The sequence below is a fragment of the Narcine bancroftii genome, chromosome 4 (assembly GCF_036971445.1).
Source record: "Narcine bancroftii isolate sNarBan1 chromosome 4, sNarBan1.hap1, whole genome shotgun sequence".
Lineage (NCBI taxonomy): Eukaryota > Metazoa > Chordata > Chondrichthyes > Torpediniformes > Narcinidae > Narcine > Narcine bancroftii.
The window spans coordinates 258,162,303-258,177,103 of NC_091472.1; the positions used below are offsets into that span (position 1 = coordinate 258,162,303).

Sequence of the window (14,801 nt, forward strand, 5' to 3'; positions counted from 1 at the left end):
AGACATGAACTACCATCTGAATGAAAAGGTTGCCGATTAGGTCCTTCATAAATCTTTCCTCTTCTCTGTAAACCATAGAACCATAGAACATTACACCACAGAAACAGTCCATGCTGAACCATTTGCTTTTTTTTGCCTAGTCGCACTAACCTGTGTCCAGTCCATTGCCTTTCATCCATGCACCTGTCCAAATTCCTCTTAAATGTTAAAATTGAGTCAGTCTTCACCACTTCAGCTGGAAGCTCGTTCCACATCCACACTACTCTCTGTGTGAAGAAGTTCCCCCCTCATGTTCCCCGTAAACTTTTCCCATTTCACTCTTAACCCATGTCTTCTGGTTTGTATCTTGCCTACTTTTAGTGGAAAAAGCTTATCTAATTTTACTGGTACTCTTCTATCCCCCTCATAATTTTAAATACCTCTGTCAAATCTCCCCTCATTCTTCTACACTCCAAGGAATAAAGTCCTAACCTGTTTAACCTTTCCCTGTCTCTCAGTTCCTGAAGTCCAGGCATCATCCAAGTAAATCATCTCTGCATTCTTTCCATCTTATTGATATCTTTCCTGTAGTTAGGTGACCAAAACTGCACACAATACTCCAAATTTGGCCTCACCAGTGTCTTACACAAATTTAACATAACATCTCCAACTCATGTTCAGGGTCAAGTTACATTTTAATAAGATCATTACTTGTTCTCCTTCACTTCTATCCAATCTTTACTCGTCAAGAAAGGATGACAGAAAGAGGTGTTTAATATTATGACTAACTGGCTAAGGCAAATGTTTGAAAGATGTTTCCTCTTGTGAGATGGTCATGTTCTATGGATTGTAAGAGGCCAATAATAAATCCAGTGAAGAATTCAAGAGTAACTTCTTTACTCGGAAAGTATATTAAAATGTGGCACATGCTGCCATATCATTGAATTGAAATGACCGAAAGGAAAGCCGAACACAATCTTCTGGAGGAACTCAATGAGTCAAACAGTATCAGTGGGAGAAAAATAATGGCCAATATTTTGAGGGTGGTCCTGATGAAGAGTTTTGGCTTGACAGTGACCATTCTTTCTCTCCCACTGAGTTCCACCAGCAGGTTGAGTTTGGCTTCTGATTCCTGCATCCACAGTCACCTCTGTGTGTCTCTGAGGAGAAGCGAGTTGTTTTTAAGCAGAAGCATCGAACAGTGGGATATGTGGATGTGGGTAAATGAATTTGGACAGGAGGAAGTTCAAGATTGTCATAAACACCAGCAAGATCTTGATGGGATCAAATGACTTTTTACTGTATGGTAATTATATTTCAAGCGTGATATGAAAATAATGTGATGATAATATCTGCTATTTGGAAATGCAATTACTTATCTTTCATCAAGTGTATACCATTTTTGTTCAATGCTGTAATGTTAGTTAATTGCCTCTTATGTACATTTTAAACTTATTTTGATTCTCACATATGTTATAATGCAGATTTTTCAAAATTCCCTTTCTTCCCATTTCCTTGGAATATCTTCACTATTCAAGGATCTCTTGCTTTGGATGTCTTTCCTTTGCCTCATGGGTTATATTTATTTGGACAATTGCTTCTCTCCCGGGCCTCCATTTGTACAAGTTGCGTGGAATTATCATTGTTTTTCCTGCAGATATCTGATTCCAATACACTTGGACCAGATCCCATTTCAAAACATTGAAATCATTTTTGCTGAGGTTGCATGATTATCCTATCTTTTACCCTTTATTTTCTGCGTGTCACTGATTCTCCTCCGTCGAAACCTTCCTCACTTACTGCAGTCCCCACCCACTACAATTAGGATGGCAGAAGGCATTGCTTCCACAAGCGCAGATGTCATTTAAAGCTAAATTGGTTGGGTCTCTTAAGTAGGATTTTAAGCTATAACCCGAAGCTTCCGAAAAAGGCACGTCACCAAAACTACCACGTGATATTTGGGAGGTTTTGGCTTTGGAGGTGATGCAGAGGAGATTCACCAGATTGATTGCAGAGATAAGGAAATTAGATTATATGGAAAGATTGAGTAGTCATGGACAATACTCAGTGGAGTTTAGAAGGATCTTCAAGAAATATAAAATCATGAAATGAATCAGTAAGATAGAAACAAAGAGGTTGTTTCCATTGGCAGGTGAAATTAAGACATGGGGACATAGGATTAAGATTTGAGGAGAAAAGATTTAAGGCAGAGATAAGGAGGATCTGCTTCTCCCTGAGAGTAGTGAATCAGTGGAATTCTAGCCCAATGATGCATCAGGGACAGCATCATTGAATGTATTTGAAACAGATTTTTGAATACATGGGTAATTAAGGGTTATGGGAAATCGACAAGTAAGAGGAGCTGAGTCCGTGGCCAGATCAGCCATGATCTTTTTGAATGGCGGAATGGACTCAATGGATCAGATGGCCAACTCCTGCTTCTTTAATGCTCTTATAGGAGGCTTGATAAAATGTGTCACTCTTTCAATAATGCACCAACAGCAGAAAATGCAACAGGATTATCATTAGCTGTGAATCAAAGGCACCTCATAACTTGAGCACGGGATAAAGGTGTATTCAAACAGAGAGCCTTAAGGAATAGACAGCAGAGGTGAACAAATCAGCACTAAAAGGACAAAGTTGATCGAGCAGGCATCTTCAGTCATGCCTCTAGAACTAGCCTACTCATTGACAATGGGCTCCTTCGGACTCATTTACCTTGTCAGCAATGACTTCTCGGCTATTTGGAGGAAATACCTCCTCTTGAATACTGTGGAAATTCCATTTCTCCATGCCTGAGAACGTTGAGATTGTGGCCCAATAGAGACTCTAGAGTCCCCAACAATTCACAGCATTAATTAGAGCATGGACCAATACAGCAAATACAGGCTCTTTAGCCATGATATTGTGCTGACCTATAATTCATGTGAATATTTATTAATGTTGCATTGTGAATACAACAGAAGGGCAGGAGTAACAACTTACTTACACATGGGTTTAGATAGATCTTCAGGACACTGGAGGAGGAGTTAGATACTGCCAAAATTGCATGGAAGGTAAGAACTGTGGCACAGTTAGCGAGGTTAGGAGCACCGGTGATCGGGATCGGGGTTTGAATTCTGTGCTGTCTGTAATGAGTTTGTACATTCTCCCTGAGTCTGCGTGGGTTTCCTCCAGATATTGCAATTTCCACCCAACTTTCAAATTGTACAATGGGTTGTATGTCAATTGGGTGTAATTGGGCATCAGGGGCTCATGCGCAGAAATGGCCTGTGCTCTATATCTAAATATAAAACTGATGACCTAGGACTGCATTCAGCAAAAGAGAGGTTGACTGATAACCTAAGAGGGGTGTTCAAAGTCCCTTTGGTTTTGAAACATGAAAGGTTCTTTCCATAACATTGATAAACAAGTATAAAGAGAGAAGTTACTCAATCTTTGTTTTCCACACAAATGACACGAGAATAGATTAGCTCAAGTAGCAATTGTAACTGAACAAGTGTAAACATAAAAGAGACGGAAGATATCAAAGGACTTTAGAAAAGATGGGAAAAGTGTGATTGGAAAAGGTGACATTGATGGCTATTTTTACTGGACTCAATTTCTGTGGGATGGAAATAAAGCAGGGAAATGGATCCTTCTCCCATTAGGAGCATCAGCACCTACAGTCCTTACATTCCAGCATGAATGACTGAGACCTCAATCCCAGATCCAAACTTGTGATCTACCATATTGCAGTGATCAGTGTTGGAGAGACTAGGAACATAATCGGCACCACAAAACACTGGAAAAGTACTTCTGATGTAGCCTCCGCAAAATCTCACAAGACTACTGGCCAGAGAGGTTTATTAATATTTCGGCCCTCTCCTAGATTAGAATCACATACATCGAAGACCACAGCTCCAATGGGTAGGCCACGTCTTCCATAGGCCTAACACCAAGTTTAAAGTCAAATTCAAATATATTTATCATCCGATTGCACAAGTACAAACCTGATGAAATCATGTTCTCCTCGGGGACACCACACCCTCCATATACTCTTCTTGGCAAGTGATTCCCAGGAGAGAGAAAATGCTTCAAGGATGTCCTAATACTGAGCTACATTGACATAAAAGTTAACATGGGTACTGGGACAGCGTTTGGAGCGAGGTAACCTCATATTGGTTCATGGGTCACATCTATTTAAAGGAGACTTTTTTTTAGATATACAGCATGATAACATTCTATTTTGGCCCAATGGTCCATGCCAAATAACCTATATTTCGAGTGGTGGAAGGAAACTGCAATCCTCGGGGAAAACTTGTACACGTGGAGAACATATAAACACCTTACAGACAGCATGATAACATTCCATTTTGGCCCAATGGTCCATGCCAAATAACCTATATTTCGAATGGTGGAAGGAAACTGCAACCCTCGGGGAAAACTTGTACACGTGGAGAACATATAAACACCTTACAGACAGCGCGGGGATTGAACTCTGGACCCCATCACTGGCACAGGAAAAGCATTGTGCCAACTGCTACGCCATCCGTGCTGTGCATATTCTGAAACATTTTTGGGATTTTCCCCTTAATAGTCACTGTTTGACCAGTTATTGGCCTCCATTCTGTGTTTACCCTTGAGGATCAGAAATTATCTTCAAAATCAAAATCAGAATTGTCATGGACACATCATTTAATTCTGTGTCTTGCAGCAGCATCACAGTGTAAACATTCATATTATAAACCATCTTACAAAATTAATATTTAAAAAACAATAAATAAAAATAGTACAGCAGTGTCTTTGGTTCATTGATCATTCAGGAATCTGATGGCAATAGGTAAGAAGCTGTCCCTGTGCCGCTGAGTCCACCCTTCAATCCCAATAATAATGATAATTCTTTGGCTTGGCTTCATGGACGAAGATTAATGGAGGGGTAATGTTCACGTCAGCTGCAGGCTCGTTTGTGGCTGACAAGTCCGATGCGGGACAGGCAGACGCGGTTGCAAGGGAAAATTGGTTGGTTGGGGTTGGGTGTTGGGTTTTTCCTCCTTTGTCTTTTGTCAGTGAGGTGGGCTCTGCGGTCTTCTTCAAAGGAGGTTGCTGCCTGCCGAACTGAGAGGCGTCAAGATGTACGGTTTGAGGCGATATCAGCCCACTGGCGGTGGTCAATGTGGCAGGCACCAAGAGATTTCTTTAGGCAGTCCTTGTACCTCTCCTTTGGTGCACCTCTGTCTCGGTGGCCAGTGGAGAGCTCGCCATATAACACGATTTTGGGAAGGCGATGGTCCTCCATTCTGGAGACGTGACCCACCCAGCGCAGCTGGATCTTCAGCAGTGTGGACTTGATGCTGTCGACCTCTGCCATCTCGAGTACTTCGATATTGGTGATGAAGTCGCTCCAATGAATGTTGAGGATGGAGCGGAGACAACGCTGGTGGAAGCGTTCTAGGAGCCGTAGGTGATGCCGGTAGAGGACCCATGATTCGGAGCCGAACAAGAGTGTGGGTATGACAACGGCTCTGTATACGCTAATCTTTGTGAGGTTTTTCAGTTGGTTGTTTTTCCAGACTCTTTTGTGTAGTCTTCCAAAGGCGCTATTTGCCTTGGCAAGTCTGTTGTCTATCTCGTTGTCGATCCTTGCATCCGATGAAATGGTGCAGCCGAGATAGGTAAACTGATTGATTGTTTTGAGTTTTGTGTGCCCGATGGAGATGTGGGGGGGCTGGTAGTCATGGTGGGGAGCTGGCTGATGGATGACCTCAATTTTCTTCAGGCTGACTTCTAGGCCAAACATTTTGGCAGTTTCTGCAAAACAGGACGTCAAGCACTGAAGAGCTGGCTCTGAATGGGCAACTAAAGCGGCATCGTCTGCAAAGAGTAGTTCATGGACAAGTTTCTCTTGTGTCTTGGTGTGAGCTTGCAGGTGCCTCAGATTGAAGAGACTGCCATCCGTGCGGTACCGGATGTAAGCAGCGTCTTCATTGTTGAGGTCTTTCATGGCTTGTTTCAGCATCATGCTGAAGAAGATTGAAAAGAGGGTTGGTGCGAGAATGCAGCCTTGCTTCACGCCATTGTTAATGGAGAAGGGTTCAGAGAGCTCATTGCTGTATCTGACCCGACCTTGTTGGTTTTCGTGCAATTGGATAACCATGTTGAGGAACTTTGGGGGGCATCTGAGGCGCTCTAGTATTTGCCAAAGCTCTTTCCTACTCATGGTGTCGAAGGCTTTGGTGAGGTCAACAAAGGTGATGTAGAGTCCTTTGTTTTGTTCTCTGCTCTTTTCTTGGAGCTGTCTGAGGGCAAAGACCATGTCAGTAGTTCCTGTTTGCGCGAAAGCCGCCCTGTGATTCTGGGAGAACATTTTTGGCGACACTAGGTATTATTCTGTTTAGGAGAATCCTAGTGAATATTTTGCCTGCAATGGGAAGCAGCGTGATTCCCCTGTAGTTTGAGCAGTCTGATTTGTCGCCTTTGTTTTTTACAGGGTGATAATGATGGCATCACGAAGGTCCTGAGGCAGCTTTCCTTGGTCCCAGCAGTGCTTGAAAAACTCATGCAGTTCAGCATGCAGAGTTTTGCCGCTGGTCTTCGAGACCTCTGGGGGGGATTCCATCCATACCTGCTGCTTTGCCACTTTTCAGTTGTTCAATTGCCTTATATGTCTCTTCCCGGGTGAGGACCTCATCCAGCTCTAGCCTTAAGGGCTGTTGAGGGAGCTGGAGCAGAGCGGATTCTTGGACTGAGCGGTTGGCACTGAAAAGAGATTGGAAGTGTTCTGACCATCGGTTGAGGATGGAGATCTTGTCGCTAAGGAGGTCTTTGCCGTCTGAGCTGTGCAGCGGGCTTTAGACTTGGGGTGAGGGGCCGTAAACAGACTTTAGAGCCTCGTAAAAACCTCTGAAGTCGCCAATGTCTGCGCTGAGTTGGGTTTGTTTGATGAGGCTAGTCAACCACTCATTTTGGATCGCCCGGAGTTTGCGCTGAAGATGGCTGCATGTGTGACGGAAGGCTTGTTTCTTCTCTGGCCAGGTCGGCTTTGCAAGGTGAGCCTGGTGGGCAGCTCGCTTCTTTGCCAGCAGCTCCTGGATTTCCTAGTTGTTTTTGTCGAACCAGTCCTTGTTTTTCCTGGAGGAGAAGCCCAGTACCTCTTTAGTGGATTGCAGTATGGCAGTCTTCAGCTGATCCCAGAGGGTTTCAGGGGACGAGTCCGTGAGGGGGATCGCATCCTCGAGCTTTGCTTTGAGGTTTGCCTAGAAGTTTCCTCTCACTTCATCTGACTCCAAGTTTCCAACATTGAACCTCTTTCTGGGGGCTTTACTGTTCCTGGACTTTGACTTGAAGTGAAGGTTGAGCTTGCAGCGAACAAGACGGTGGTCAGTGTGGCATTCCACGCTGGGCATGACCCTGGTGTGGAGCACATCTCGTTTGTCTCTCTCTCGCACCAGGACGTAGTCCAGGAGGTACCAGTGTTTGGATCGGGGATGCATCCAGGTAGTCTTCAGGCTGTCCCTCTGCTGAAAAAGGGTGTTTGTAATGACAAGCCGCTGTTCTGCGCAGAGCTCCAACAGGAGGCGCCTGTTGTCGTTGCACTTGCTGACATTATGCTTGCCTAGGATTCCTGGCCAGGTTTCTCAGTCTTTGCCGACGCGAGCGTTGGTCGCCAAGGATGACAACTTTGTCGGCTGTAGGGATGCGTTGAATGAGGTTGCACAGATCAGTGTAGAACTTGTCCTTTTCTGCTGGTTCCGCCTGGAGGGTTGGAGCATAGACACTGATGAGGGTGATGCGACGCTTGTTTTGAAGGGGGAGTCGCATGGACATGATCCGGTCCGAGTGGCCTGTCGGGAGGTTTTCGAGTTTGGAAGTAATGGAGTTCTTGACCATGAAGCCTACACCAGATAGGCATCATTCATCCATAGGCTTGCCAGACCAGTAGAGTGTGTAGCCCACGCCACGTTCTTGGAGGCTGCCTACATCTGCAAGGCGGACTTCACTGAGAGCGGCTATGTCAATGTCAAGTCTGAGGAGTTCATGTGCGATGAGGGCAGACCGACGTTCAGGTCGGTGGCTGTCAGCCTTGTCTAGCATGGTTCTGATGTTCCAGCATGCTAGCTTGAGTTTGTGAGCATCTTTTGAGGGGGAGGACATGGACATGTCCTCGGGCCTGCGCAAAGGAGCTTTTAGGTTGGGTGCAGTGTGCGCAATACTGGCACCACCCTTTACACCCATGGTCCGTGTGTCGTGGCCAAGCAAGTTAGGACGTGGCAGCGAGGTCCTTGGGTCGTAGGTTTTATATCGGAGTGGCCTTCTCCTATGCAGGTTTCTTACCCGGGCTGGAGGGGCCTGCCTCCCCTCCTAGGTCAGACCATACCTGGTCTCAATCCAACCTGTTGTCCTCCGCCTGCTTCTCGGGGCCTCCGCCTACTTTGCTCTGCTGAGGCTGGGGCCACCGCCTTCCCCTCGCTTCTGCCCGGACCGGGGCCTCCACCTGCCTCACTCTACCGAGGCCAGGGCCGCCGCCTACCCCTCGCTTTTACCCGGATCGGGGCCGCCGCCGTCTACCCTCTGCAAGAGGATAATGCCGTCTATCATTATCCATAATGATAATTAATTTATTGTCATATACACTGAAATTCTTATTTGTTGCAGTCAAATCAAATGAGTACTTTGCAAAAAAAACTACAATATACCAGTGTATATCATTGGATTTAAAAAGAGATAATATGTACAAAAGATAAACGGGTAATAAATATTGACAGCTTTCCCAATGTAACGAGTGACATTGCAGTAGTGGAGACAGAGCAGTTTAAGATTAGTTTAAAGAGGGGTGGTTCAAGAGCCTGATAGCTGTTGAAAGAAACTGTTTTTGAATTCAGAGGGGCTGCTCTTTGGGCTTCCCTCCCTTCTACCCAAGAGTAGCACTGAGAAAAGACTGTGGCCAGGGTGACGGGGATATTTTATGATGTTAGTTGCCTTTTTGAGGCAGCATCTCACCCAAATGTCTTTAATGAACGAGAGGTCAGAGCCTATGGTGGACATGGCTATGTTGGCTACCTTGACCATGAGCCACAGATTGGGCAAAGGATTGGAATTCTAGAAGCAGGCCCACCGGCAACCACATGATTAGCACTGATCTTATGGAAAGGCTAACTTTAAAATAGACTGTATTGGACCATTCAGTGAGTACAAAATAAAATCAGCTGTTGGCTGAATGAAGTTCCTCAATACTACAATGCCTTTACTAATACTATAAATAATGCTCACAATCTCTTTTATTTTCACATGATGTGGAATTATTGGGAAGATAAGTTTTTATTGCTCATCAATTGGCTTGTTAGTTCATTTCAGACAATAATTCAGCCTCAAACCACATTGCTGTGGCTCTGGAGCTGCCAAACATAGGTATTGCTGGCAAACTTCCATCCCTTCAAGGATATTAATGAGCCAAATAATCTTTACATCAAGCTGATAGTTTCATAATCATGATTACTGACACTAAATTTTGATTTCAGATTTGTTTAATGAAATGAATTTAAATTTACAATCTGGCTTCACCCAATGTGAACCCATATCTCTGCAGTGGTGGAGGCTGGGATGTAAGCAGGGGTGTGGATAGGTTAGATAAAAATAAATATTTCCCTCTCATAGATGTGACTGAAATTAGGGGGCATGTTCTGAGAGTAAAGTGTTGAAAAGTGATCTGAAGAAGTAAGCTCTCATCCAAAGGATGGTTAGAATTTGGAACACCTTTCAGAAGCATGTATATGAGCATATGAATTTCCAAAGCAAAGTGGGCCAAGGGCTGGTAAATGGGATTAATATAGATTGATGATTACCAGCAGAGATATGATGGGCCAAAGGGCCTGTCTCTCTCTGTTGCATAACCCTATCAGAGTGAGGCATCTAGATCACTTACTTCTTACCACTATGAGGAGGCAACCTACAGACAGCACCAGATTGAACCCACTTTATTGGTGCTGTAATGTCATGCTAACCACGTTTCCCTACTTGCTGCAGACCACCTACCTATCACCCGTGGAAAGGCCTATGAGGTTAAGATCCTTCCCAAACCAAAGATGGGACTTTTAATTTGCTTTGTGAAACAAATTTTAGGCAATTTTTGTATTGACACAAGAAGACTGATGTCAGTCTGTTGTTCAACTTGGATTTCAACACCTTCATACCAACAAAACCTACGATCAAACTAAGTGATCTGGAACTGGTTGTCTCTCTGCAACTGGATCTTCAATTTCCACATTAGCAGACACCAATCATAAGAGCATTAAAGCCAAGTTCAGGACCTTCAGCCCATGATGTTGGGCTGCCAATTTTTAAAATTTGCTTAATAATATAAACCTTCCTTACCTCTCACCCATATCCCTCTATTTTACTTGCATATCCAGGAGAAATAGACCTAGCTTCTCCAGGGTTCACTCATAACTTAAATGCTCCATTCCAGACAACATTCTAGTTAAACTTTTCCACAATGCTATAACATTTTTTCTGATGGTGTGGAGGCCATATCTCTAGATGAGGTCTGACCTATGTTTGATAAATTTGAAGCATAACTTCCCTGTTCTTGCTCTGACCAAGTGCCCTTTAAATGTGCTGACTGGACAAGCCTCCATCACCACTCTCAACAATGCATTTCAGAATTCAGTGCAAGTTGACATCATCACCTCCCCTTGTTGTCCATCGACACTGGGCACTTTAAGGATGCATCCTTTGTCCTTGGTCTACTTGTTGGGCACTCATGACTGCAAAACCAAGTTCAGCTCCAACGCAATCGATAAATTCACTGTAGTCATCATCGTTGTTGGCTTAAACAAATGGAAATAATGTCATAAAACAGGATAGCGATCGAGAAGTCAGGTGGTGCCAGACAAACAATCTTGCTGTCAGCATCAATAACACCAAAGAACTTATTGTCAATTTTCAAGGCCAAGGAACCACACACCTTTCTTCATTGATGAGATGGTGGTGTAGAGAGAAAGTGTCTTCAAGTTCCTGAATGTTCACATAGTAGAGGACCTCTCCTGGAGCCAACACAAGGCAACCGTGAAAAAGATACACCAACACCTCCACTTTCTAAGACTTTTGAGGAGATTTGGAATGTGGTTGAATACCTATCAAACTTCAGTAGGTGCATATTTTAAATTATACTGACTACTTACATCATGGAATGGTTTGGAAATTCAAGTTCCTGGGAATGCAGAAGGCTGTAGAATATAATAAGCATAGCCAAGTCTGTCATGGGCTCCACCCTCTCATCCACTGAAGATTTCTGTTTGATGCACACCCTCAAGAAGGCAGCCAGCATCATAAAGGACTTCCAGCACCCTGGTCCCACAATCTCTTCTCACTGCCTGAAAACCAGACCAGCACCTCTACGTTCAAGAACAGTTGCTTTCCAACAGCTATAAGGGTCTTGAACCTCCCCTTTTTACACTAATCAGGGTCTGCTCCACTACCTCAAAAGGACAGTCTCCATTAATGCTGGTCACTTTTCATTGCACTAGGGTTATTCTGAATACTTATTATCTCTCAATAAGGGTGCATAATTGCAGAATGCAGGTATCCAATGTGGGGCGGTGCCATTGATGGCACACATATTCCCATCAGATCTATCCTCCCCCCACTGTGGCTGCCCTAGCCTACTACAATCAGAAAGGCTGGTACTCCATTGTTCTTCAACAGGTATGGACCACGATCATGGCCTGAGTTACAATTATCTTATCTTAAATTCAATTAAGGTTACTATCATAGTTTTATAAATACCTGTTTGGCTGCAGCATAACATTTTGGTGTATTTGTACAATGTATATGACAATAGTGTGCGCAATACTGGCACCACCCTGCAATTATGTCCATCATCCCCTGAAGATGTGTACCACTCGGCAAGTCAACAAAACGTTTAAATAGGACCCTCTTCAGTGGTCCAGTAACTTGGCATGCCCACACATTCACAGTGGCTACACTGACACCAAAAATACAACTTATGGATCGATATTCATAAAGGGTAGCATACCACTACACAGCAACGACGAGTAGAAGCTGAGGTTCCAGAGCCTGTCATCAATTTGTTGTCTTGCGCCTCAGTTGTGGCTCAACGAGTTCGAATACAAAGTCAAAAGTGGGCTGAGACACATGAAAATGACTCTGCCACTCATCTTCATCAAAATTGTTGAGGGTATTAGAGCAGGACAAGAGCCTGTGTAGTCTCTCTCTCCTCCATATCTCTCTTTCTGAGTCCAGCGCAAAATGACTCACAAGAACTAAATGCCTGCCTACGGTATCTAAGGACCGCACGCCTTCCTGCCTCAAACATCTCTCTGCTCCTCTTCAATTTCTCCTCCAATGTATTTCTGATCGCATGAACACATTGCTTGCACGAATTCTGCATCCATCTGCGCATCATAAAGTCGTATGCCATGAGCAGGAAACGAGCTTGTGCTCGAAGAGTTGTATACATTTTCACGGCACCTCAAGATCTACCGCCATTTTTGTGCAGAAAGATACGTCCGACACATATTTTATACATCACACTAGATGCCAACGCTGTTGAGTTACGCGTCCCGCCTCTTGCTCTCGGAGTTCCAGCTTGGTGTGTAAGATGACACACTGATCCGGTATCATACCGGCTTTGATTAGTTCTGTGTAAATGACCAAAGTCAGATTAATGCTGTTCCTTACAGTAATATAATAGGATTTCTGTGTAAAAATCTCTAAAAATGTTCTCTCTCTCTCTCTCTCTCTCTCTCTCTCTCTCTCTCTCTCTCTCTCTCTCTCTCTCTCTCTCTCTCTCTCTCTCTCATTAAAATCGCCAATATGTATGAACAAAAATCCTTTTATAGATTTAAAAAGTAACTCCAACTTTATTTATAGAGAAGTCCAGCTGCCCTCATAGCTTTATTCTTGCTAATATTTCAAAACTTCTTGCAGATGGAGCACCGTTCACATGGTGGATTGGGAGCAGTAATGAGAAACAAACGTACTGGGGTAATTCGAGACCTGAACTTCAAAAGTGTGCCTGTGGATTGGAAGAGAGCTGCCTGGATACCAAGTATCAATGTAACTGTGACGCTGACAGAGATGAATGGTACAGTGACATTTACTTCGAAAATAATGGATCATTTGATATTTGTTGCCTGCAATATTTTTATGTAATCTGTGGTTTACCTGACTTGTTTTCTAAAAAAAAAACTCTCTCCTCCATCATTAGTCTTGGCATGTGGTATTGTTCATGTGGTTATGCTTGTTGAAGTCCAGTTTAATAATTATCCTAAGATCACCTGGTCCATCTCCGATAACACTCTCCCCTTCCTGGATCTCTCTGATTCTATCTCGGTAGACAAGCTTTCCACTGACATATACTACAAACCCTCTAATTGCCACAACAACCTGGACTCCCCTGCACGGGTTCCATCCCCTTCTCTCAATTTCTCTGTCTTCACTGTATCTGTTCCCAAGATGAGGTCTTCCAGTCTAGATCTTGCGAAGTGACTGCGTTCTTCCACAAACATGACTTCCCCTCCACCACCATCAACTCAGCCCTCACCCCCATCTCCTCCATTTCCCATTTATCTATCCTGGGCCCCCTCTTCCCCCAACAAACATAGAATCCCCCTCATCCTCACCTACCACCCCACCAGCCTCCACATCTAATACATTATCTGCTGAAATTTCAGGCACTTACTACAGGATCCCACCACCAGCCAAATCTATCCCTCTTCTCCTCTCTTGGCCATCCATAGGGACCACTCCCTGTGTGATTCCCTCGTGCACTCATCCCTCCCCACCCATCGCATCTCCACCTGTCCCCGCAGGAGGTGCAACACTTACACCAACACCTCCTCCCTCACCGCATTTCGGGGCCCCAAACAGTCCTTTCAAGTGAAGCAACAGGACTGATTTACTGCATCCAATGCTCCCTTTGTGCATCGGAGAGACCGGTCGCAGATTAGGAGCACCTCCTCTCTGCCCAGAACAGCGACCTCCCAGTAGCCAATCATTTGAATTCCAAGTCACAGTCCCACACTCGCATGTCCGTCCATGCTCTTGTGTACTATCCAACACAGACCACCCACAAATTGAAGAAACAACACCTTATTTTCCATCTCGACAGCCTCCAGCCAGATGGCATTAACATTGACTTTTCTGCTTTTTACTAAACATGCTCATCCCCTCTCCTGTCTTTCCATTTCTCAGTGCCTTCCCCTTCACCCACCCAGCCATCCCTTCTCCCCCTTATCACTGCTGTCCCCTCCCTCATTTCTTCACCTATCATCTCCTGCCTTTACCACCCCCATCTTACCCTTCCCCCACTCTCGTTCAGATGCCTGCCAGCATTCTCTCATCCTTTGATGAAGGGCTCAAGCCCGAAACATCAGTTATGTATTTTTATCTTTGCTACATAAAGGGCACTGTTTAACCTACTGAGCTTCTCCAGCGTTTTATGTTTTTATTTCAACCACCATGTCTACCTATTTTCGTGATTTACTTTTAACGATTATCCTGGTAGGATAGATGCAAGTAAGACTATCAATATAAATTGATCACTGCCTGAAGACAACTGTTACCATCACACGTTTTACTGAACTGGAGACAAAATTTGTGGAAGAAATACAATAATTTATTCTTTTTTTGCTTGGTTTTCTTCAGGTTTCGCTTAGTGCTGTCAAGTAACTGTTCTTCGGACAATTAGAACATGGAATATTGCAGCACAGTACAGGCCGTTTATCCCATAATGTTGTGCCAGCCTCTATAAAAATATTCTCCACAACATCTAGTGCGGCAGGGTTAACGAAATGGTTAGCGTAACAATGTTACAGCACCAG

The 14,801-nt window shown here is 44.1% G+C and overlaps 1 protein-coding gene across 13 annotated transcripts in view; it reads left to right on the top strand.

Annotated features, from left to right (window-relative positions):
• The window catches only part of LOC138761898 (contactin-associated protein-like 5), a 1,131,905-nt gene that overhangs the window by 815,772 nt on the left and 301,332 nt on the right, over window positions 1-14,801 (top strand). For all 13 annotated transcript variants that reach the window (XM_069934835.1, XM_069934832.1, XM_069934834.1 and 10 more), the window contains one exon: window positions 12,907-13,063. In XM_069934835.1, coding sequence (XP_069790936.1) covers window positions 12,907-13,063 — 157 coding nt within the window. The remainder of the gene's footprint in view (window positions 1-12,906; window positions 13,064-14,801) is intronic.